Source organism: Carcharodon carcharias, chromosome 18, assembly GCF_017639515.1.
Source record: "Carcharodon carcharias isolate sCarCar2 chromosome 18, sCarCar2.pri, whole genome shotgun sequence".
NCBI lineage: Eukaryota > Metazoa > Chordata > Chondrichthyes > Lamniformes > Lamnidae > Carcharodon > Carcharodon carcharias.
In genome coordinates this window covers 100,464,736-100,491,718 of record NC_054484.1, presented here as the reverse complement: position 1 = coordinate 100,491,718, position 26,983 = coordinate 100,464,736, and the positions used below count along the sequence as shown (strand labels likewise).

The 26,983-nt window shown below is 43.0% G+C and overlaps 1 protein-coding gene across 6 annotated transcripts in view; it reads left to right on the top strand.

Moving 5' to 3' along the window:
- The window catches only part of LOC121290325 (rho GTPase-activating protein 6-like), a 665,043-nt gene that overhangs the window by 619,232 nt on the left and 18,828 nt on the right, over positions 1–26,983 (top strand). For all 6 annotated transcript variants that reach the window (XM_041210647.1, XM_041210646.1, XM_041210648.1 and 3 more), the window contains exon 10: positions 26,246–26,343. In XM_041210647.1, coding sequence (XP_041066581.1) covers positions 26,246–26,343 — 98 coding nt within the window. The remainder of the gene's footprint in view (positions 1–26,245; positions 26,344–26,983) is intronic.

The following is a 26,983-nucleotide window of genomic DNA, read 5'->3' as shown; positions in this document are numbered from 1 at the left end:
TTTTAATTAATGAGTGGCAGAAGCAGGGAGACAAATCTTGGGACAAATCTGCAGTAAGCACTGAAGTAGTAAGGTGGAATGTTAGCCTGGGCAGACAGGCTGGCAGTTAAAATTGTCCATTGGAGCTATGCACGAAGGTCCTGCTCTCTTCCTGAATGTTCCAATTGTAAACTGCTCCTCTGAGTAGTCTGGAAGGACACCCACCAGAAATCAGCTGGGTCCTTTTTTTTTCAAATATGCAGATTGGGCTTTCATGTCATCATCAGGGCCTGCACAGGGAAGCAGTTGTAGATTTTCCTCCAACCACCCTAGCAGGAAGAGGAGTCAGGGCCAAAAGAGGCCCAGAGAGGTAAACAGTTTTACTTTTTTGACTATGCTAAGCACAGGAAAAGATTGGATCTTGCCTGCCTTCAGTTTCACCCCTCCTGAATCCCCTTCCCTTACGACTTACCCAAGTGCTGGAGACCCTTTCTCCAGTGTGGTCCATTAAAATCAGGGCTATATGAGCCACTGCCATGGCTCAGGGTGTTTCCTCTTGATATTGCTTGCTGCAGACCAGAACTCCTAATCCTATGTCTCATGTTTGTAAAGCACGGAAGAAAAGGGCCCTGCCAGTGCAGAGGTAGTCATGAAGTCATATTAAAATATCGTGAGTTTCTAAATATATAGTGAATGCTGATAACTAGTATGGTTTTAAAACAGGTGGTATCCCTCTGTGTTAAGACCAGACAGTTAAAGAGATTCTTTTGTGTCAATATTTGTTTTATCTAATCCACACTCCATATTCACCATTTCTTCCTCCTGTGGTGAAAGTTTTGTGGGAACGCAGCCCATGAATTCCTTTGTAATGAATCTCTGCTGACTCTGGAGCAGCCAGTCACAATTCTGTTTTGTTTCCAAGCTCCTCAGCTCTGAGGGGGCCACAGTTCATATTGTTTTGACATTTGTACTAAGCCCTAGCAAAGAAACATCTGGCTTGTTTTAGGGGAAACTTAACATTGTGCGGTGCAGAGGAAAGTGATTGCCAGCCATTTTCACCCACTAAGAACATATGACCTACATAGGCTGACTAAAATACATGACCTGATCTGAAATGGTTGTGCAATATGGTCCTCCCAAAGAAGTGTGAAAAAGACAGTGTGTACAGAAAGTCAAACAGATACCAAATGCTGCAGTCTAAGTCCATTGTCGCAGCATTTCTGTTTTCCTTGTGACCAACTCATGGTTTAAACATATTTTTGTTGTGAAGTGTAAAAAAAATCCATTTGTACTTGTCCCTTGCTTTGTAATTCTTCAATGCTTCCTAGCATGGCCATTCAGCCCATCATGCCTCCTCGATTAGATCATGGTTGCTATGTACTTGAACTCCATTCACTCACATTGCTCCCTGACCCTTGATATCCTTATAAACAAATAAAGCTATTGATCTGTGTTGAAAGCTTCCAATTATCCCAGCATTCACAGGCTTTTGGGAAGCTAGAGAATTCCAGAATTGTACTACTAAGAAAAACAGGAGGAAAAAAACAAGACCTTGTACTTGTATGGCATTCTTTTACCACTATAGGACATCCCAAAGTGTTTTATAGCCAATGAAGTACTTTTGGAAGTCAACAGGGCAGCCACTTTACACACAGTAAGATCCCACCAACAACAATTTGATAATGATCAGATTTGTTTTTGTCTTGCTGAGTGAAGGATAAATATTGACCAGGTCACCGGTGAGAACTCTCCCGCTCATCTTTGATAAGTGCTGTGAGATGTTTTCCACCCACCTGTGAAAGCAGAATGGCCCTTGGTTTAACATCTCATCCAAAAGGTGGCACTTCTGAAAATGCAGAAAGAACTCCCTCGTCCTGAGTGTCAGCCTAGATTATGTACTACCGAGTTCTCTTAGTAAATTAAAAGTGTGGACTCAAGTTAGGACTTCCAGTCATATCAGAATCTTCTGGAAACACCAGCAATTACGGGCAGAATGGGCGGACACCCAACCAAATGGGGCCTGCCGCCATTTTGAACGGGCGGGCCAATTAAGGCCCGCCCAGCAGCCTTCTTGTGCAGGGTGTGGTGGGGGTGGGGGGAATCCCCAGCTGTCAAAGTGCACTCTTTTGCACATGCCCGCAAAAGAGCACACTGCTCCCTGAGACTAAGTGCTGTCTCAGGGAGATTACTGACAGTAACTGGCACAAAAGTTAAAAAATAGAAAAATAAGAATCTTATTAACATGTCCCCCTCATGTGACAATGTCACACGAGATGGGACATGTTAATAAAAATGACATAAACTTTTTAAAAACGGACATGAAACCTCATCCCGCCAGTGGATGAGGTTTCATGTATTATCAGGAGCCTCAATTGGCCATTGACAGGTCGGCGGGTGAACAGCTGATTTCACTGTCCACCCGCCTTCCTAAAATTTTAAAGGGACCGGGATGACGTTGAGGCTTCCTCCCAACCTCATCCCGCGTCATTTTCCCCTCGGCGAGCAGGACCCGCCCCCAAGTCACCAACAGGAAAATTCTGGCCTATGAGTTGAGATAAAAAGGTAACTAAATATAATTTAATTTTTTTTTTGAGTGGGTGGGAATGAACCTTTTCCTGTTCCTAAATGGTACAGTAACTTTTTCACGCTGATCTTTTCACAAACTCTGTACCAAGGGGTCGGCATAAAATACTCTCGAGTTGAGTTACAGCATGGGTTAAATGCAGAATAAAGTCCCCTCAATTTTCTCAACCCCATTCTGGAAATGTAGGAGTTTTCAATTTTTCACAACAGCAATCTCTAAGCCAGACTGCCCATTTACAATTTGAATTTATAATGAACATCTTGCCACTAAGTTGGTTATAAAATTCCTAACAGTCTGGCTTGATTTGAACCCATATCTTGGAGGCAAAATACAGTTGGTTCAATTTCGAACAGCCGCATTTTTTGTTAAACTGCCTGAGTATGAAAACTCAAGGGTTCCATCTCGTAAGAACTCTGGACGTCAGATAGGTTTGGATGAAGAAAGCCGTCGGCTGTCAAAATATCAACCTTATTCGCTGCAGCATCCGGCTGTTCCATAAATGAGACTAGTTACCTGACGCCCTCCATATCCTGGTAACATGCAAGAGATCACTGTTAGAAGTGGGATGGAGCCCACACCTATACACTAACTTTTTTCTGTGTGATGTTTGTGGTCTGGTGTTTCCGTTAGGTGCAACATGCTGATTGCGCACCTAACACTGCGCTTGTTTTGCCAAGGTGATGTTATGTCCAAATTTCGACATTCACTTATTAGTATAAGCCCGAAGGGAAATTCTCCCAAGAATCAGTACAGATAAGTAGTGTAATCAATAAGTAACTGATACAGGGTCAATGGATCTACTACAAATTGGTAGAGTGGTGTACAAATGGTGAGGAATTCTGCATCAGGGTGCGGGTGGTGAGGATAGTGGTGAGGGGGTGTGAGACCACAAGCAAAACAGCACTTATCTCTCTGTTTATACTGATGATTTTTGTAACAGAAGGGCAGATCTGTTGGTCAGGTGATTGAAGTTGGATTAATATGACCACCGGTGTTTGTGCAACTGGGAATTTGGCCACAATGTGATGAGCTCCCCTAAAGTGGCTGCAGTTCATGGAAACCCTCCTTTCTGACTAGAAGGCTTGACCAGTTTTGTGGGCCGTACTGGTTTAGTGAAGGGACTACTGAATGAGCATAGAAGATGGTGGACACTTGAGCATAAAGCTCAAAATTGACAAATTTTGATATTGGAAAAAGTCGCTTGTGCTTAAAGTTCTCTAGTCTTTTTACTCTATATGATGTTGATTCCACCTGGAATAAACTGTTGCCTGGGCAGAAATCATGCAGAAACTCCAGACCTATGTCTCTCGAGTTTGGTACCTTTAGCCCATGTTATTTAGCCTGCCTAGTCATGAAGACTGTTCAAGAAGTGCTCAGGTAAATTTTTATCTTTTTCCCAGTTTAGCTCCAAGTCCATAATCCCCTATTTCCAGGAAAATCAGGAATCTATCTGGGCCTTTTTTATAGGCCTGAATTTTCCCATTGGTGATTTGGGGGCGGGGCCTGCTCACCGATGGGAAAGTGACACGGGATGAGGTTGGGAGGAACCCCTGACGTCATCCTGGTCCATTTAAATCTTTAGGAAGGAGGGCAGACAGCGGTATCAGTTGTCCACCCGCTGACCTGTCAATGGCCAATTGAGGCCATTGACAGGCTAATTAAGATAATTAAAGACCTGCCTGTCCAACCTTAAGGCTGACGGGCAGACCAGGAGCCCCAGCGGGTTTCTGATAATGCATGAAACCTCATCCACTGGCGGGATGAGGTTTCATGTCCATTTTTAAAACTTTAATAAATTTTATGTGATATTTATTAACATGTCTCATCTTGTGTGACATTGTCACATGAGGGGCCATGTTAATTTTTAAATTTTTCTATTTTTAAAGTTATTTTAGACTGCCAGTAATCTCCCTGTGGGAGCACTTTGCCTCAGGACGCAGTGCGCTCTTTCATGAGCATGTGCAAATAAGCGCACTCTGACAGATGGGGAATCCCTCCCCACCAACCACCCCCCACCCACCACCCCCCCCCCCCCCCCCCCCCCCCCGGCACAGGAAGCACATAGTGCTTCCCATCAGGCAGCCCGCTGAGTGGTCCTTAATTGGCCCGCCCACTTAAAATGGCAGTGGGGCCCGTTTCGGCGGCGGAGTTCGGCTGCCCGCCTGCTGCTGAGCCAGTGGGGCCCACCCGCCCATCAAGGGCTAAATTCTGCCCATATTTTGAGGCAGAGTCAGCAAATCTGTGATTGTGCTTGTTTCCGAATTGTTCAACAATCTTGGACTGGGGGCCTTAAACAGTCAATAGATCCCAAATTTGTATACGCAACGGACCTAATGCCTGTTTCAAGCAAGGGTAAAGTATGTATTATTTTTTATCTTTGCCCAATATGTGAGGTGAAGCACTTGCTGCTCACCATTTTGTGGCCTTTGCAGTTCAGCTAGTACATAGAAAATGCTGATGTAGGCATCTAGGGCCAGTGCCTGAAATGGGCTCTAGGTCATTTGCATGTGCAAATTGAGATGTAATGTATTTGTCTGACATCTTTTGCAAAACTAGTTTCTGAATTATCATAGAGTGCACTGTGGCCAGTTCCTTCAGATGCTTAAACCAGTTGTCCTTTAAGAGGCTGCGAGAAGCCTTTACTAGAAAAGCGAGCTTTAATTTTGTACTTAAACCCTAGTGTGAAGCCGGGAGGACTACCCCCACCCCACCCACACCAGCAACTCCATATCCTATTCTCCATCCACGAACCCTCCACCCTTGTTAGGTCTATATGACATTCACTGCACCAGGATTGCACCCCTATTTAGTGTCATAGGGTGGAATTTTACAGCAGCGGGACTTCACATTCCTGCTGAAGTCAATGGAGTTTAGAATGGCTTACCACATTTTATGGCCCCACCCCTACCATGACAGGTGGTAACCTTCTTGCCATAGAGACATTATTGTGGCACAGAAGGAGGCCAATCAGCTCAGCAAGTTCGTGCCAGCTCTAGAGCAACCAAGCCAGCCCCATTCTCCCTCTCTTATCCCCATAGCTCGCTTTTCTAGTAATGGCTTCTCGCAGCCTCTTAAAGGACAACTGGTTTAAGCATCTGAAGGAACTGGCCACAGTGCACATAGTGCACTCTGTGATAATTCAGAAACTAGTTTTGCAAAAGGTGTCAGACAAATGCATTACATCTCAATGTGCACATGCAAAGGACCTAGAGCCCGTTTTAGGCACTGGCCGTGGTCCACCTCCACGGTTTTGAACTCTCCTTCCAATGTTCCTCATCCCTGGTTCGCCATGTGCATTCAAGCTTCGCCATCCACGCACACTTTCTCAGATATTCAGTCGTGCTAATAGAACACCACTGCTTCAAATGCCCATAGCAAGGAGTCATCAATTTTTGGCTGGCTCCTTGGATCTTCTAGCTTCTCACATGCCCATTTTGCCTTCGTTCTGCTCCCCGCAGCTTTCTCTCTTTAATTCGGAGCCTTTACCCCTGCTCCTTATATCCCACAAGTGCCTTCTGAAATAATTTGATCATCTCTGCTTGCACCATCCTTGTGAACGGTGAGTTCCAGGTAAATATCAATTGCTACGTTTTAAAAAAAAAGCTCTTCCTCACATTCACCTGTTGCCTAAAATTTTAAATCTGTGTCCCCTAATCTTTGTACCCTCAACTAATTGGCCGGTTTTTCTTTGTCTACCTTTTCTAAACCTTCACAATCTTGTACACCTCTTACAAACCTTCTCTGAACCTTCTTTGCTGAATGGAAAACAACCCCAGCTTTGCCAACCACACCTTGTAGCTAAAATCCCTCATTCCTGGAACCTGTTTCCTCTGCACCTTTTCAAGGACCCTCACACCTTTCCTTGTGACCAGAAAAGTTCTTAACTTTTATTTTTTGTTTTGAAACATGGAAGGTGTCTGCTGAAGAGTCACAGCATCTGCTGATGTACTTTTACTAAAAGAATAAAACATATATTAAACAAGAAAAGAGGAACTACATTACAATACTCCTTCACCCACAACTATACCTTTACAGATGTATAGAGATTTGTAAGGATAACACAAGTTACAAAAGCTATCTTATACTCTAATGTTCACAGTAAGTATACAGTCCATGTAAAGCAGTAAGCGACCTGTGGTCAAGACATATCACACTCTGAAACCAAGTGACTGATGCCACCCCAAGCAGATGCGATGGATCTCTGATCAACTCCCCCCAGAAGCTTGTCACACTGTGAGCCAACCGGTCTCGCCGAACTCCATCTTTCACACGTAGGTTTCCAATCTCCACTCTCCAAGAACTCACTGTGGAATCTTCTCCCAAACGACGCTTTCTCTCGAATGTCTTCCACCACGGTCCACCTCCACGGTTTCAAACTCTCCTTCCAATGTTCCTCTTCCCTGGTTCACCATGTGCATTCAAGCTTCGCCATCCACACACACTCTCTCAGATACTCAGCCATGCTAATAGAACACCACTGCTTCAAATGCCCATAGCAAGGAGTCACCAACTTTTGGCTGGCTCCTTGGATCTTCTAGCTTCTCACATGCCCACTTTGCCTTCGTTCTGCTCCCCGCAGCTTTCTCTCTTTGATTCGAAGCCTTTTCCCCTGCTCCTTGCTTTCAATTCCACTGAACAGGACCGGTTCAGATTCCTGTCCTTTTCCCTTGACTTTGCTGGGACCACCTTCTGCCCGGCTCCCTGGTTTTTGGAGCTTTCTTCTTCCTTTGGGACCTGCTCCCTGCAGTTCCCTTCCTGCCTGCTATGGCAGTTTCTGTGGAATGGTCCTACCAACTGAACTCAAACTGCTTTTCCGTTTCTCTCTGGGCCCCTTGTTGTTAGGCAATAGCACAGTTTTCCCTACTTTGTTTTAACTTCCCTAAACCACTTCAAGGGTCTTGAAACCTCATTAAAAATGCAGATATACAAACAGAGCTTGTGGACCTCTCTGCTCCATTTCACAGAACCTCTAAAAATGATGCCAAACCCAGGATTCATCTTTTTAACACAGAAATAAAAAAGACATATAAGTTACACTTAAAGCTTAAACTTAGTTTGGCGGGCACACGCAGTCGGCAGGCCCAGGAGTGGCCAGGGAATGGACCAGCGACCGCGATCGGCCCCTGACTGCGATTTCACGCTGACTGATACAGCCAGCATGAAAGCTGCGCTGAAACACTCAGCGCTGCTGGGGTGGGGGGTGGGAAGAGGCTGAGCGCTGACATAAGCGCAGGTGCCGGGGAGCACAGAATGAAAGCTCCCTGAAGGCAGAGAGCTGCCTCAGGGAGCTGAAGAATTTAAAAGCAATGAATGAAGCTTTTAAAATCCAGAAAAAAATGTCCACGCATCAGAATCAGTCATCTGAATGTATGGATGATGATAAATTCTGTCCAAACAATTTTATTTAATAATGGAAACTTCATCCTGGCCTTGGATGAAATTACATCAAAATGCAAATTCTGCCTGGCAGATTTGCACTGTGGAAAAATTGGAGTCAGTAGGAACGTTAATGGGCCTAATTGCTCTCTTAATTGTTGGCAGGCGCACTTCCGACTTTGCATACACCTGCCGAGCTAAAAGTCCTGCCCTTAAACTAAAAGCTATAGCTCATTCCTAACCCACACACCTACACATATAACCTACTTAAAGCTATCTCTGGTTCCTAACGTAATGTCAAACTTTATTTGATAGCATTCCTATGAAATGCCTTGAGATATTTTATATTGAAGGCAACATATAAATGCAAATTGTTGTTATTTCAGTTGAAAAATAGCTTTTCCAGTAGAAGAGAGCTTGGTTATTCTTTCAGTTAAAGGGTATTCCAATTAGACAACCCTGATTTTCAGTTTCCTGGACATTTATTTAAGGACGTCATGAGTATAATGCGATTTCCCCAGTGTTCTGTTTAAATTAATTGCTTTTGGATATGGCCTAGAAAGCAAAGTTGCACTGCAAAACCTGTAATTTCAGGACACCTAAGGGACTTCCATCAGATGTCCTTCATTTGCAGGTGTCCTTGTTTTCAAAATGGTCGTTGTGTGTACAGTGTACAGGGATAAGTCAAACATTCCAGGATTGACTGTATGTCCTCCGGTGTTCTTTCTTTTCTCACCCTCACTGGGGGTTGGGCCTGTTTTTGCAGCTCTGGAGGTGGGATGTGCTTTCAGTTTTATTTTCTGTTTGTTGGGTTGCCCAGTTCATTGTCATCCCAGGTTCTGTTTCCATCGAGGGAGGACTCTCCCGATCCTGGAATCTAATACACTGGCAGCTTGCACAGGGTGAGGTGGCCTCGTGGAGGGCCAGAGTGCCGGGAAGATCTCAATGATAAAACAGGAAAAACTGGGGAGGAAGAATACTGGTCCAAACTGGCCTTGTACCTTAAAATGGAACACCAGTAGAAACTGGGAAACAAGAGTCCTGGCCCGAACTCTTTTATTCCTACTGGGGGCCAAATTGGAGGTGTGCGGGTGGGTGAGGGGCAGGGATGGGTTCAGTGTTGGGGATGGAATTAGTATCCCTCAGTGCCTGTCAGAGAACCCCCCCCCCCCCACCCCTGCCTCTGTGTTGCAGCTGCCAAGTGCTGGGGGGTGGGGGGGCGGTAGTTAGGGGGCTGTTAGCAGCTCTTCAGTGCGGTGGAGTGAGTTGTAATGCTTCAATCACAGTTTTACTTTTTTCCCCCGCACTCTCCAGCCGCTTGCATATTTTAGGTAGGGTTTTGGGTGCTCTTTTCGCGTGTCGATCCCATTGCTTGCAGTCTAACTAGAGTTTCCCGCCTGCAAAGCTGCTTTCACAATCTTCTCCACGCTTCTCTGCTCTTCACTTAGCACTGTTTTAAATTAGAAATACTTGATGATATTTGACTGGAATGGAAAGCTCGCCTTTCTAGTGACGGCTTCTTGCGGCCTCTTAAAGGACGATTGGTTTAAGCGTCTGAAGGAACTGACGTGATAAGTCAGAACCTAATTTTGCAAAAGGTGTCAGGCATATGTATTACACCTCGATTTGCACATGCAAAGGACCAAGAACCTGTTTCAGGCACTGGCCCTAGATGCCTACATAAGAGTCAGCGTTTTCTATGTAGTAGTTGAATTACAAAGGCCACAAAACGGTGGCCTCCCATATTGGCCAAAGATAAAAAAAAAATACACTTCACCCATGCTTGAAGTTGGCATTAGGTCCATTGCATATGCAAATATGGGACATAATGCCTGTTTGAAGCCCCCAGTCCAAGATTGTTTAACCATGGGGCAGCTGGCATCTGCAAATCACAGATTTGCTGACTCTATACTGCAATATATAAAAAAGACCCAGATAGATTCCTGATTTTCCAGGAAGCAGAGGATTATAGCATTAGGGCTAAACGGGGAGAAAGTTTAAAAACTTATCTAAGCTCTTCTTGAATGTAGATCAAAATGACTTGGCAGGCTAAATAGCATGGGCTAAAGTGCCAAACTCGAGACACATAGTTTCTGCATGATTTCTGCCCAGGCAACAGTTTATTCTGGGTGGAATCAATAACATATAGAGTGAAATATTAGAGAATTTTAAGCACTAGTGACGTTTGCCCATACCTATTTAATGCTCAAGCATCCACTATCTTCAAATTAGAAATACTTGCTGATATTTGACTGGAATGGAAAATAAATGGATTCTACCACTTCCCGAGTCAGATGGCATTTTCTCAACAGACTGGAGTTTGCAGGATTGCCTAGTTACAGTTACCAATTCTGGCTGGTGGCATTCCTCGGGATTTGACCACATAATGTTCTGACCGTGTTATGCGTGATCACGTGACATCTGATCGGACATTTGTTATTAAATGTACCTAACGCAAGTTAGGCCCCTTAGGTCATAAGATCTGAGTAGCTTTGCTTTTGGTTTCACACCAGCTTCTGTTGCACAAGGAGTTCCAAGAACCAGGAGGCCAATTTGAAGAGGGGAAATTAAGTGAGAAATTACTGCACAGGAGGAGGCCTTCAGCTCCCGAGCCGGGCGTGCTCTGCTCTAAGCCCTCATTTATCAAGTATTTATTCCCTTCTCTTTCATATTAAATAGTAGTGTCTACTTCAGTAGCCACATATGATGATGGATCTCACTGTCTAATCGCTCTCAGTTTAAGAACCTTCTTTCTTCCCCCTTGCTATTTTCAACTTTACTTGTTGCTCGTATTCTCTGTTGCCATTTCTGGCTCTGCAAACCATGATGGTTCCATCGCTCCCACTCCCTATTGAGCCCCAGTTCCTTCTCTTTCCTCAGTCCCATTTCTCCATTTCCCTCGGAGCTCTCCTTGGATGCAACATCTAAGCATGGAGGTATATGTCCTCTCTGCTGCCCTCACTGTTGGGGAGCTGTAAATAAAGTTAATTCAATAGTGGCTGGCTGCTGTGAATCCACGTGGTGAGTTTTTCTCAGTGCAGTATGCAACAGAAAGTTGGCAAAGGAGGATGAGGTTGAATTTTCCTTTACATTTAATTTGAGAAACTAAGGGCAGAAGAACATTGTGTCACATTCTTGAATCTCCCACAGTTGATTTTGAGGAGGTTTAAGCAATTTGAAAAATTGCTTCATGTGCACATAGAGTTCTGGTACACAGTGAGTCAGCACAGTACATAAGTGGTTAAAAAAAAAAGGCACTGAAGACATACTTGAGGGCAATGAGTGAGTTCAACCCTAACAAAAAGAACTGGTGTAATTTCAGCATTAGTTTGACATTCTGCTGAAAGCAAACAAAATAGGAGATGAGATGAGGGCCAGATGCTTTGGAGGTGGTGTCTAACCAATCTTGTTCACTAAACCCCAGGTCTATTCTGAAAGTAACGTGGTTCTGGGCTCATATTATGGCACAACTAAGAACAAAACTGCATTGAGAGATATGTTCTGTCAAAGGAAGCAGTTGCCAGGTGAGGCTGTTGCAGATTACATTCTCAAATTTAAGAAAGTCTCGTCACTTGTGGGTAAGGTGCAAACTTAGAAAATGACCTTAGAAACACATTCGTAGGGCGGCCGAAAGAACAATAAAATCCAGGCTAAACTTCTGATCAAAGGAAATAAGCGGACATGGAAGGAGTCCTGCGATGGGGCCACAGCCATGGGAATGGCAGAAATATATCTTGCAGATTGCAAAGGAGTTCTTTGCCTGAAGTGACAGGGGAGATCCACCAGATTTTCAGCAAGATCCAAGCCACGACAGCTAATTTCATTGTCTCAGAGTTAAAAATTTGGATGCTAATGTTGCCATCATTTAAAAAGCGCTGTGGGATAGAGCTTGAAAGAAGAAACCTGACAAAGGGAGAACATAAGAATCTCCTATCATCCAAATCCCTCCTACAGTCTCAAGTGAAAGTCGCAAAGAAACTGAAATTTTGCTAGTATTACAGAAGCCAAGGGAAGAGCAAAGTGAGTCAGGGCTTTTGATTTAAGACAACTGAATCAATGTCACAGCCCCAACCATTAAGTGGAGTTGGTTGTCCAGGTTCAGAGATGTTGAGAGAGCGGAGTTGAGCTAATGGAAATGGAAGAAGACACCCAAACTGAGAAAGAAGCCAGGTAGGTTAACTGAAAAGCTGCGTTTGCTGCCAACACCGTGCATGTACAGCTGTATGCTGATGACAGGCCTGGGTTAACGGCCGCCATATTTATAGGGGGCAACGTGCAGCAGGGTGCACGCATGGTCATCATTGGCCCTGACAGCAGGAACAGAAAATATCGTGAATTTCTATCCTGGACTGACACTGATGGATTTTGGAAACTCTTTTTACAGGGGGTTAGAACCAGGGAAGGATTTGCAGATGGGGAACTAAAATTTTCTTCGTTGTGGGAGCCATGTTGGTGAGTGTTTGTAAACTATCTCAGTAATGTAAGTGGATTGTAGATTGCTGTAAGCGTTGGACTATATTGCCTCATCTAACACTCACAGCAACCCACAATCCACTGGGATAGTGAGACAGAGTTTAGAAACATTCACCAACGTGACTGCAGTGAAATATCCTACAAGGAAAGGTTTTTTAGTTTCCCATCTGCAAATCTTTCCCTCCCCCTTCTGCCACTCTTGAGTTCCAGACCGCAGGCTCCAACAGTGATGTCATGGGATTTCTGCACATGCACAGACCAGTGCGTATGCGCCAATGGGTATCGGCGGCCATATTGCATTGGCAGGAGACACGGTGTAACTGAAAGTATGTAGGAAGGAATAAGAAAAATGTGTTCCTTTCAATGTTTGTTGTCAAATGACATTTTTGTTAGGCACATGTGTGTGTAAAAAAAAAAATGTTTTCCTTAACACCAGTAAACTGCTCTGCTAGCATCAAATCCACATGGTGAGCTTTTCTCAGTGCGATACACAACACTCCCATCCCCCGTCTCCATTGTCTCCTAATTTCGGAACCCTCCACTCCACCTCTCAATTTCAGTCTCTCTTCTGAACATTAGCACCTGTAATTCCTGACTCTCCAACGTGCTCCCAACTGCGCAATATGTGGTGCTGCCACAGACCGTGGGGGCATGGCAGTGGTGGGGGGTGCATTGTCTCTGAGGGGGGAAATTTAATGCAATTATTGCCACTAAATAATCTCCTTTTTTAAAAAAAAAAATCTCCTGGGCACCTACAGGCATTACCCTAGACACCAATGCCTCATTTCACGAGTACAGACTGTTCCAGGAATGTTCTAACCCTAGGTCTGCAGTCACCCCAACTTGTTGAAGGAGGAGTTCTTTATGCTCAGCAGTCAGAATGTCGGAGAAACTGCTTTATCCCTGGGGCAGAGCAGAGCAATAATTCAATTCCAGAAATGGAGCTGTTTCTCTGCCACAATGGAAGCTGGGTAAAGAGATCTCCGTTTCTTTCACCTGTTGCTGCCTCACACTTACCTGTATATTATGTTGCAACCTCACTTGACTTGGTGCACTGAAGGCTGTCTGTAGTTTATAATTTGAGGTTTCAAGGTGCAGCAAGGACCCAGTACAATGTAATTTATTTGGGAGTGTCAATAAGCGTCAATTTTTGGACGACTCAGTTTTGTACAGGGTTGGCTTTACCTAGGAAATTGCTACCTCTAACTGTAACAATTTACTTATTAACAGTTTAGTAAAGATTCTGATTCTTTTGTGGACTGTCTCAATCAAAGCAACATTGGATTAGCTAAGGCTTAAGAGTGAAAATACTGATCAAATTTGATTGTCTACAAACATTTCTCATTCTGGTATCTGAACTATCATAATATTTGTCACAGAAAAACTTTCTGAGGTACTATATTTATGACAGCAAAGGAGTTGAAAGTCATTACTAAGTTTCATGAGAAACCTGTAAGTTAGCAGACACACGGAGAGGGATGAAAGTTATGCTAAATCTTTCTGAATGTCCTGACCCAGAAATTGGTATGTGATTTAGTTTAAGTATTTTATGCAGAAAACATTGTGAAAATAATGAGGAATATGTCAAATACCAAGGAAAATATGTAGGATGCTTGTGAAGGAAAGTAAATGGATATATCTTCAGTCGGACAAGTAGAGGTTGTAATGAGGTGACTTTATAACCAGGGATGTTAGTACTGGGGAATGGAAAGCTTTTCATTTCACCGGGTTTATGGTATCAAATCCTCCCAGATCAAGAGAGTATAAAAGAAAGATCTTGCGTTTATATGGTACCTTCACTGCCTCAGGATGGCCGAAAACCCTTTGCAACCAAAAAAGTACTTGTTGAAGTGTGGTCACCATCGTAATGTAGGAAGCCTGACAACCAGTGCGCGCACAGCAGGTTCCCACACTCAGCGATGAGGTAATGACCAAAGGAACTGTTCTAGTGTAATAAAATGAAAAAAGTGCAGACAGCATCTGTAGTGGTTGAGAGTGTGTCTCCAAGCCACTGGGGAAAATAGCCCTTATTCGAAATAGTGACATGGGAATTTTTTTATATCGAGGGGGAAGACATCCCATTTGAAAGTTGGCACTTCAGACAGTGCAGGATTCCCTCAGTACTGCACAGGCATGTCAGCCTGGATTGCATCAATAAGTTGCGGGAACGGGACTTGAAACCCCAACCAGCTGACTCAGAGGCACCAGTGTTATCACAGAGCCACTGCTGAACCTGTGGACAAAAATGCTGAAAAAGCATCATCTCTCCCCATATAATATGTCATATGTCCAGCCTCAGAAGGCCATCCTGCATTTGCCACACATTGCTTCTTCTCTGAGATTTCTGATTTCAGTACAGATTGTATGTTTATCCTGTAATCATGTCCTTAATCAGAACTGGAGTTGTGACTCCCCAAGCTGCTCTTCTGGTTCAACCTCTGTTGGAGTTTTATGTCTAATTCTGGGCACCATGCTTAAGAACGATGTAAAGCCTTTGGAGAGGTTTCAGGGATGAAGGGCTTCAGATCCGTGGATATATTGGAGAGGCTGGGTTGTTATGCTTAAAGAAAAGGTTGAGAGGAGATTTGTTAGAGGTGTTCAAAATCATGATACATCTAGATAGACTAGAGTGAAACTGTTCCCATTGGTGGAAGGGTCAAGCACCAGTGGACACAGATTTAAGATGAAGGACAAAAGAGCAAATGGTGATATGAGAAAAAACATTTACACAGGGCAAGTGGTTAATGTCTGAAATGCACTGTAATGGAGGTAGATTCAGTCATAGCTTTCAAAAGGGAATTGGATCAACACCAGGAGAGAGAAGATTTACATGGCGACGCTGTAAGAGCAGGGAAATGGGACTAGCTGAATGACTCTTGCAGAGAGCTGGCATGGTCACAAAGGACTGAATGGCCTCCTCCTGTGCTGTAACTATCCTATGATTCTTTCTTTATCATTCGAGAGTTGAGATAATTCATCCAATTAATCTGGGTTATTTTTGCATAGAGGTTAATGGGCAGTTTGCTAATTTACTCTTCCCCCTAGCTAATACAATGGGTAATATAATACAGTATACTCACTACATTGTTCTGCATCACACAAGTCTAAATGATATAAGCATACCTTGCTTGCTTAGTTATTCATAATGAACTCTGCAGAAAACCTGAATGCTTAACCACTTGCGCAAGTACAGTTCCCTTACTAAATTATAGAGCTAATTAGCTTATTGAACAATGGTGTTGTTCATAGTTTAGCTACTGAAAGTAAAGAAAACAATACTCGATCTATTCTAGCAACTTCAGCGACGTTCCCTTGAACAATCTATCGTGACCCAAATGTAACAACTTCTGTAAATGCCAACTGCATTTGCAACAGACTTTGTCAGTTAGAAAGTATAACCAGTTTAGTTGTTTCAGGTCAGGATAAGGCTCTAGCAATACTGGCCCCAGCCAACCCCACAAATACCTTGTGACTGCCATTGGGGATTATTGTCTAATTTGGCAGAGTTGTCCCACAGATTAGTCAAGCAAGAATCTGACATGTTAATATTCCAGACTCATCCATCAGCTAAAAATCATGGAGTTCTCCATCGCCATCCCTGGATATGGACCTTGTCCCATTGGCAGGATAACCCCATCAAAAGTGGTAAACAGTCAGGGGATGGGGTTTGGCTATAAGGGTCCTCATGGGCTACATGAAGTCTCTTGGATTATGGCCCTAGTCAAATGAGACCAAGGAAATCTCATGCTGATTATCATCATCTTCATTAAAGTAACAAAACAGTACTCCACAATTTTGAGCACCATTTAGAGAAAACACCGAGGCAGGCAAAAGCTCCCTGGGTGGGGAACTTCAATGTCACCAATGGCCAAGCATTCTCTTCACAGTGAGAATACTAGCACTAACACTGCACTAAGTGGAAGAGACTAAGGAAAGATCCAAAATTCTATCTGTGAGATACTGTGGACTATCAGCAGAAGCCAAATTATATGCCATTATAATCTATAACCTAATAGCCCAGCCAACACTAACTTCGTCATCGCCATCAAGCCAGGAGGCCAATCCCGATTCAATAGAAAGTGCAGAATAGCATACCAGCAAGGGAGCAATCTATTTAGGATGCTTCGCAGAGCTAATTATATACTGAACACCAAAAAACAGACAAAAACAGAGCTAAGCACTGCTACAATCAAAGAGTAACTGAATTCCACATCAAGGCAACATTTAATCAAATATTGCATAGTCACCTATGCAAATTGAGGCCACTTGAGTAGAGGAGGGAATTCTCCAGTAGCTGGGTTCATACCTGACACAAAGGAAGGTGGTCGTAGTCATTGGAGATCAATCATTGCTGCATCAGTCCATCATTGCAGGCATTCCTCAAAAGTATCCTTGACCCAACTGTCTTCAGCTGCTTCATCAGTGATGTTCATTCTGTTATAAGGTCAGGAGTGTGGCTGCTTCTGCTGGTCATAGTGTTCAACTTAATTAATTACAACTTCAATAATAAAACAGCACATGCTAGTCTGCAGCATGGCCTGTATAACACCCAGACTTGGGCTAATAAGTGGCAGGTAACATTCATAGCACAAAAGTGCATTGTAATGTTTATCGCCAACAATAAAAGGCCAAACTGCCTTCCTGTGATACCTCCACTGCTGAGACCCCTACCATCATGAGGATGAGTTGGGGCTTGGGTGTCACCGTTCAATGTTCATTAGAAGCTTAACTGAAAAGTCAAATTGCCAACTTGGCTATAAGAGCATGACAAAGGATGGTTCTCTGTGGTGAGATGCTGATTTTCTAACCTCTCAAAAAACCTGCCTGTTGTTTACAAAGCTCAGGTCATGAGTTTGAAAAATTATTCATCACAAGTCCGACTTGATGCAACTACATCAACATCAAGAAATCTCAACATCATCTGGGACAGAATAGTTCACTTAATTTCCATTAAAATAGAAAACACGACAAAAATACTCAGCAGGTCAGACAGAATTTGTGGAGAGAGAAACCAAATTCATGTTTCAGGTCGATGACCTTTCATCAGAACCCTTAGCTGGTTCAGGATTCATTACCTACCATCTCTATGATTAGTGCACTGTCATTGCAGTTTAACATCTACAGAATATTCTGCAGTAACTCACCTAGCTTGTTTCATCAGCACATGCCAGTACCACAACCTCTACCACCAAAAAGGATGAGCAGCAAGATCATGGAAACACCCCCGTCTCCATGTTCCCCCCCAAATCACACATTGCCAACTTGAACATATTTCAGTGTTCCTTCACCGTCCATGAGTCAAATCCTGGAAATCCCACCTAACAATATCGTCTCCACACCATCACCACAGGGTCTGCAGTAATTTGAGAAGAAGACCCCCCATCGCCTTTTGAGGGCATGGGTAATAAATTTTCATCTTTGCCAGTGTCTGCACATCTTAAGAAGATTGCTCACTTTAACCATCTCCCAAACACCGTCTTACATAAACTCACCTAGATTCTCTGCTGCCTGCATTCTGTCCTGCATTTAAGTCGTGCTTGTCCATCACTTTTTTAACTGTGGGCTACACTGACTTCTGATGCTCCAATGTACAGAACTGAAAATCCTGCTTTTGGCTTTACAGATCCTACCGTAGCTTCAGACTGATTTTGTAAGCTTCTTTAGCCCTATTTCCCAGTTTATTCCCCTTCAAGTCTCCAACTCTGGCTTTCTGTACACTTCTTTCCTTACCCCCATTACCAATCCCCACTCCTTCATGAATAGTAGAGCCTTCAGTGTTCTAACTCTACTACCTGCAATTATTACCCACCCCGCCCCCCCCCCCACTTTAATCTCCTTCCTTTCTGGTATAATTCTCCTCACTAATGATAGCCTTTTCAAAGCATTTATTTTCTGTGGTGTTTTCAGTCATTACTCCTGATTCCCCCACTTCTGTGTGTGCTTTCAGTCATCTGTCACGTGCTTGGGTTGCTTTTGTTAACTATGATAATCATATGTAGGCGTCATTGGCAGGGCTGGCATTTGTTTCCCATCTCCAAATTTTCAGAAGGTGGTAGTGGGTCTTTTTCTTGAACCAGTAGCAGTTTGAGACACTTCAGAAGGTTGTCAAGTGTCAAACACTATTTGTGTGGGACTCAAGTCGCACATGAAGCAGAAAGGGTAAAGTTGACAGGTTTGCTTCTCTAAAGGGCATTGATGAGTCACTTGGGTTTTTTTACAATAATGTAGCAACATCACTTTTAATGATATTGGCCTTTTCATTCCTAGATTTTTTTTAAAACTGAATTTAAATTTTCAAACTGCTATGGTCGGATTTGAACTCTCATCCTTTGGATTATTAGTCCAAGCCTCTGGACTACTAATTCAGTGACACAATCACCAAACTTTGTACCCTAACGCCAAAGATGTTATTTAAATACAAAATAAAATCAAAGAATGCTACAGCACAGAAGGAGGCTACTTGGCCCATCATGCCAGTGCCAACACTTTGATGGAGCTATCCAATTAATCTCAATCCTCTGCTCCTTTCCCATAGCCCTGTATTTTTTCCTTCAATTACTTATCCAAATTTCTTTTGAATGTTACTATTGAATCTGCTTCCACCACCTTTTCAGGCAATGCATTCCAGACCACAACAACTTGCTGTGTGTAAGGAAAAGTTTCTCATGTCATCTCTGGTTCTTTTCCAATCACCTTAAATCTGTCAGTGAAAACCTTTTCTCCTTATTCACTCTCATCAAAATTTGTTAATAATTTTAAATACCTCTATCATAGTTCCTCCTGACTTTCCTCCTCCTAAGGGGAAAGAGCCCCCAGCTCTTCAGTCTCTCCAGATAACTCAAGTTCCACAACTCTGGTACCGTTCTAATAAATACCTTCTCCACCTTTTCCAAGACCTTGACATTGTTCCTAATGTGTGGTGTCCACAATTGAGGCCTCTAGGCGAGTTCTAAGCATTGACTTATAAAGGTTTAGCATGACTTCCTTGCTTTTATGCTCTTGCTCAGCTTATAAAGCCAAAGATTTTGTGTAATTTTTTTAACGGTTTTATCAATACCTTCAAAGAGTTGCGAATGTGAATGCTGATTTTGCTGTTTCCACACCCAGTTCAAAATCATACCATTTAGTTTATACTCCCTCTCATTCTTGCTGCCAAAATGTGTCATGAATTATAATGAATTAAATTAAATTTCATCAATCATGTCCTTGCCCATTGGCCAGTCTGTTACTATCGTCTTTATTGTTTACTATGGCTCGTTACTTCTAAGCTTCCGGGAGTCGTTACTGAAGGGTTACTCCAAAGAAAGATGCGCTCGGGCGCACCACCCCCCCAACCTCCAGGTTAGGATTGCCCGGTAATTGCCCAGTAAGTTCAAACTTCCATTGGGCAATTGTCCTGCAATGGGAGCCATCCGAAAGTACGACTTAAATCACAAACTTCGTATGGTTCCGACTGTTTTACCTGACTGGTTGCCCAGGAAAAGTTAGAAGAATTCAAACTACTTCTAACCTCTTGCGTAACTATGGTACCGACCCCCCATGACACTCGTTCACCCCTGAACACCTGACACCACCACCACCTCCTCCTCCTCCTCCTCCTCCTACAGACACACATACGCACGCACACACACATACACACACACCACCCAGCCCCGCGGCCGACCAACCACCTTACATACGTACCACCGCCCCGGCCTCTGAAAGGGACTGGGCTGTTAAATGTACCAGCGTTACAGCGGCTAGTGCTGTAAAGAGGGGGGCATGGCTTCCTTTCCTCTGACCTCCAGCCCTCAACCAAAGTCCACAGGAACGTGCTCCCCTACACAGTTCACACCCAGCCTGAGTCAAGGTCAGGCGAGAAAGGAGCGGCTGGATGTCTAGTTATATAACTAGGAGTAGAGTGGCAACCCGACTCTGATTGCAGCTTCACAGAAGTTCAGGCCCTATATTTCCAAGTTTCATATCATCTGCAAGCTTTGAAATTATGCTCTGTGTACCCAAGTGCATATCATTTAATATATATCAAAAGAGTCATGGTCCTAACACCAAGCCTCTGGAAAACACCAATGTGTACATCCTTTCAGTCTGAAAAACAATCACCACACTCTCTGCTTTCTAGTCCACAGCCAATTTTATATCCATGCTGTCAGTGCCCCTTTAATCCAATGTGGATTTGTCAAACCCCTTTTTGGAAGGTCATGTAGATAGCATCAATGACATTGCCCTCATCAACTCTTCCTGTTACTTAACCAAAGAACTGAATCAAGTTAGTCAAACATAATTTGCCTGTAACAAATCTGTGCTGACTTTATCAGTCTATACTTTTCCAAATGGCAATTAATTTTGTCCCGGATTATTATCTCTAAAAATTTCCCCACCACTGGCACTAAGCTGACTGGCCTGTAGTTGTCAGATATATCCCTCTACTCTTTTTTTTGATCAGGGGTATAATATTTGCATTCCTGCGCTCCTCTGGTAACAACGCTAAATCCAAAATGAATTGGAAAATTATGGCCAGAGCCTCAACAATTTCCACCAATTCTTCCCTCGGTAACTTGGGATGCATCCCGTTTGGACCTTGTGATTTTTCTACTTTAAGGATTGCCAACCTTTTAAGCAACTCCTCTTTATTTATTTTTATCTAATCCAATATTGCTACTGCCTTGTCTTTTACTGTTACATTGGAAGCATCCTCTTCTCTAGAAACACAGATGCAAAGTACTCAATTAGTATGTCAGCCTCACCCCTTGCCTCCACAAGAAGACCTCCATTTTGGACTCTAATCAGCCCAGCTTCCTTCGGCTTCCTTTTTTACTATTTGTGTGTTTTTAAAAGAACTTTGGATTTTATTTTATGTTAGTTGCTAATCTAACCTATGTTGTGTATGTGAGCTTTCATAAGGCTTTTTCCACTATTTTCTTTAATGAAGCTTCACTGCCTAGCTATCACTTGCCCAACTCAAAAGGGTGGTGATAATGGTGTAGACTGATCTTTAAACCGCACCTTGTTTTGCCTCGCTTTCTTTGACATCTCTTTCTTTTGACCATTTCACCTTGTTCCAGCCCTCATGCCTCGCAGTTTAAAAACCTTGTTCTGTATCGCCTGCTTAAGTATCTCACCAAGATATTTTCTCTGCTTTCTTCCCTGCACCAAGTAACATTTCATCCTTTGGTGATTTCAACTTCCATCTTCACTCTTCTTCCTCTTACTGCTGTGAATTATTTTCACTCCTTTCCTTCCTAAATCTCTCCCTCCATATAAACTGTCTTCCCATATTCCCGGCCACAATCTCGCCATCTCACATGGCCTTGTTACTCCCATCATGGTTATTATGGATAAGGCCAGCTCTGACCATTTCCTTGCATCATTCTCCACCCACATCTCCCTTACACTTCCGCAACCCTATGTTCAGCTCTAGAAAAAACTCTCCTTCAAGTCACTTATCACTTTATTTTCAAATTTCCAATTGTCTAGCCTTTGACTCACCATTGTTCATGATACTTCTGCAGGTTGCAATGTCTCCTGCACCTTTAATGTCCTTCTCTACATTAATATATTACTCTGTCTCCCCTCATTGTTCCCCTGGTATACCCCTAATCTCTGCTTCATTAAGTTCAAGGGTGCAAGTATGGATGTCAATGGCAGACACCTGGTTTAACCATCTATCACTAAATCTGATTGGACCACATAAAGCACTATTACTGTTCAAAGAACATCCTTGAATACAAAGATAACTCCAGGTTTCTCTTCCCCACCACAAGACTTCTCCTTAAACTGCCCTGTTATGCATCCTCCACCCTCACCTTCAACAAGTGCGAGGAACTCATGGACTTTTTTGACACAAAAATCGAGACCGTCTGTTAAACTGTCTGATGACCAATCAACTTCCCTCCACGTTAACTACTGTCAATGATTTCCTTTCCTCATAAACTGTCCACCCCCCCACCCTCCTCAGCCTTCAAATTTTCATCATCGCCCTCGGGTCAAAAAACCCACCTTTGACCTCTTTGTTCTGACAAACTACTGCCTTACCTCCAATATCCCTTTGCTCTCCAAAGTTCTTCAACGTGTTGTCACTTCTCAAATCTGAGCCTATCTTTCCCACAGTTCTATGTTTGAATCCCTCCAAGCAGGCTTCCTCCCTTGTCATTGTATTGAAATGGTTGTTATCAAAATTACAAATGATATCCTGTTTGATAGCAACAGAAGTCAACTCTAACTCTTCAATCTTCTCAACCTGTCTGCACCCTTTCACATGGTTGATTGAACCATACTCCTCCAAAGCCTCTCCACTGTCATCCAGTTGAGTGAGTCAAGTGCACTTCACTGGTTCCAGTCTGATCTTTCAAATTGTAGCCAGAGAAACACATGCAATGGCTTCTCTTTCCACTCCCACACTGATACCCCTGGACTCTATTGTTGGCCTCTCTTCTTCTTGGCTACGTGCTACCCCTCAGTGACATCAGGCAAAACACAACATTGGGTATGCTACAAAAGCAAAATACTGGGCATGCTGGAAATCTGAAATAAAATCAGAAAATGCTGATGTATTTAACAGGTCAGGCAGCACCTATGAAGAGAGAAACAGAGCTGACGTTTTAAGTCTATGAGCATTCTTCAGTTCAAATGAAAGGTCACAGACCTGAAATACTAATTCTGCTTTTCTCTCTTCACAGATGGTGCCTGACCTGAGTATTTGCAGCATTTTCTGTTTCTCTATTGGGTTCCACTTGTACACTGATAACCAGCTCTATTGCCCCGCCATTTCCTCTGATTTGTCAGACTAATTGTCCGATAGCCAGTAATAGATGAGCAGAAATTTTCTCCAACAAAATACTAAAATCACTGGGGCCATTGCCTTCAGATTCTGTCACAAACTCTATTCTCTGATAACCATTTCCATCCTTCTACTCAGCAACTAAATTAGACCATTCACAACCTTTGTATTGCTTTTGACCCCGAGATGAATTTCCAACCACATACACACTTCATCACCAAGAATGCCTCCCCCCACCTCTGTACCTCCCACCCCTGTACCTTCCACCTCTGTGCCATCACCTGAACCCACTCTTGCCTTGGCTCAATTGCTGCTGAAGCCCTCAATCATGCCTTCTACTTGACTATTCCAATGCTGTCCTGGCTGTCCTCCTACCTCACACCCTTCATAAATTTGTGCCCATTCAAAACTCTGCTGCCCATATTTTGACTTGGCACTACGTTCTGTTCATCCATTGCCCTGTGGTTGATGACCTACATAGGCTTCAGGTCTGACAATGCTTTGGTTTTAAAATTCTGATCCTGTTTTCAAATCCCTACATGACCTTGCCCCTCTCTAGGCATGTAGCTTCCCCCTTCGCGATCTCTCTGCTCCTCCATTCCTGACATCTCGTGCCTAATTTTAACCATTCCACTTTTGAAGGCTTTCAGCTACCTTGACTCTAAATTCTGGAAGTCCCCCTGCCAAACCTCTCTTCCTTTAAGGTGCTCCTTAAAACTTATATCCATGTTCAAGGTTTTAGTCAATTGCCCTGAAATTTCCTGTGGTTTGGTGTCAGCATCTTTTTATTGATAACATTCTGGTTAGGCACCTTCAGATGTTTTGTTAGCTTAAAGGTACTATATCAATGCAGTTTTCTTCGTTGTTATCCTGTCTCTGCTCCTTTTATTCCCTTTCTTAGCTCTCCACTGTACTTTCTATAGTTGTTGTAAAACAAGCTAACCCCTTAAAGATAGGTTAGCTGTTCATTTCAAGCCGTCGGATGCTGTAAATTTTTGTTCTTCATCTAACCAAAATAACTTGATAAGAATTGTGTTTGCTCGAAGAGAAACCAATTTCATGATGAAGCATTTGGTCAAGCTTTCCTGTTCCCTTGTAGGCACTGAAATTACTTTGGCACACTTGCACTTTAAGATTCATCTTAAGGCTTATCATTCTGCTATTTCAGCAAAGGTTTTAAGACATTTCAGCTTCCGTTAAAATAACAAATGAAATTGCGGGTGGACTCTTTTTTGTGGTATATTTTCAAGAACCATAATGTTTCAATTACACACACGATTATTGGCATAATTACATCACATGTCATAACAAAAAAATATTTTACATGCGCTCAAAAGACTTGACAGGTTTCATTTTTTAAAGTATGTGCTTCTTTACTGCAGTTGCATAATTCAGGTATAGATATGTTGTAGCACAGTGCATTCAATTTCCCAAGGAAAGTCCTAGATATTTCATGGATTTATGCCTTATTGGCTCAGAGAATTGTAGGAAAAAGAGCAGAATCTGTCCCCACCCAGCCCTTTCACACGGTTTGAACTTTTTTTTAAAGGAACACAAAAACTTGGCAAGATCTGTGAAAATTTTGTATTTGTACACAGGCTTCCTCCTAATAAAAGGCATCTGAACCTTTCATTTAAAATGCTTGCTTGCTTCTTTGATTCTGGAGACTTCAAAGTTTAGAAACAATGCAGAACATAATTGCAAGTTTTGTAACTTGTAGGGATCAACAAACAAAATAAACATGTTGCTGAGGTACAGGAACTGGGTGCACTGCAGCTTCTGTAAGCAGTGATATTGAACATGAATGAATATCTGGTTAGTTAGCAAGGGAGAAATCAGAAAGAAGTTGCTTTTTTGTATTACCTCTCATAACTTCAGAATACCCAAAACTCTTCATAGCCAATGAAGTGTAGCTACTTCTAATTTAGCAAACAGGGCAGCCAGTTTGCACACAGCAAGGTCTCACAAACAGCAATGTGATAAATGATTTTTAAAAAAACTTTGTTGAGGGTTAATTACTAGCCAGGATAGCAGGGGAACTTATACTCTTCTTCAAAACACTGCTGTGGGACCTTTAATATCCACCTGAGAGGGCAGACAGCTTCTCTTTTTAACATCTCTTTTGAAAGATGGCACCTCAAATAGTACAGCCCTCCCTTAGCATTGCACTAAGATGCTGGCCTAGATTATGCAGTCAAACATCTGAATTGGGACTTGAACCTACCACCTTCTAACTCAGTAGTATGCTCAGTGTTTGCATACATGTTTCTATGTGGTTGGTATTTTTCTCTAACAGTTCCTTACTTTAATCAAACCTCCAAACCCAGCTTGTCTACATGCCTTTCAATTCCTCCATCGTGCCCCTTTTTCCCCCATCCTCCACCAAGTTACTGATTTTGCCAGTTTGTTTAGTATACTCCCAGAGACCTTTTTTCACTTTAGGAAATAATGGGGAAGTGTTGGAACGATTAGCAGGTTAACCATCAACCTGTTGAACCATGCCATGAAGATTCCTTCTGTGGCCAGCAAGTCCTGGAGTGGGACTTGAACTTGGAGCTTCTGGCTCAGATGAAAGGATGCTACCCTTTGTGACATTTAGCATAAAAACCCAAATATCATTCGCCCACCTTCACGTCTAATCACATCAGGTCATATTCCCTGGCCTAGAGAGCATGTAGGCGATCTGACCTCCAGCCTCTGCTCCTGGAACACTATTATCTAGTTGCTAGGAGACAGGTGAGCCTGGACCTGGATTATTTGACCACAACCATTCCAACCTTTCCCTGTAAGGGGTCATCTGTTATCTGCCTGTGACTCTTCCAATGAGGTTGGGCAATCACGGGCTCAAACATGCATCTTGCTATGATGAATTACATCAGATGCCAAGCCATTCGGCTACCTTCAGACAGCATAGAGTCTAGATAAAGTTAAGTGTATAAAAGAGTGAAAGGGCAATTGTTTCTAACAAGATTTCTTACATGGTGCAAGTGTGCAATGTTTCATGTTAAATTCAGAATACATCCTGTGACTAATGCGTGACCTGCATTCTTGCTCAGGTTCCACCGGAGCTACAGAATGAGGTGCTGATGAGCTTGCTAGAGACGGATCCGGATGTCGTTGACTACTTGCTGCGGAGGAAAGCATCACAGTCATCGTGAGTAACTTGTCTCTGTGGGTTATTTTTCAAGTCACCGTGCTATTTTAACCATAGGCTGATACATTTCGTTCTACTGACCTCTGCTGTTCACGTAGGATATCAGCAAACTAGATAAGAGAATGTACAACCACCAGTGTATAGTACAAATTGCTTACAAAACTTCAAGAAGCATCTTGTTTGATAAAATTTAAATATCTGCATGCAACCTGATTCTAGTCAAGAATTTGTGATCTGATTTTTAAAACCTCATATTTCAGCTAGTAAAGTGAAGACAGCATCAGGTGAAAAATAGTAACGCGTGAATTTTTCTATGAAACCAGTGGAGTGCTTTTTGAAGTGTAGTCACTGTTGTGATGTAGGAAATACAACAACTAATTTATGCACGGCAAGGGTATCTGAGAAACAGCAATGAGATAATGGGTTGGACTTTCGATCTTGATGTGGGTAGCAGAGATTGGGAAAATTGCCAGCTGAGCCTGCCCACCTCCGAAGAAAATGCCCACAAGCACAGGATTTTCATTGTGGACGAGCATGTACAGGTCCAGGGTGGCCAGGTGTGGAAGGCGGGCTGTTTAAAAAGCCTGTCTCAGTTCTGTGGGGCTTTGTCCTGGTTATAATAAAAACAGAAAGGTCCTCA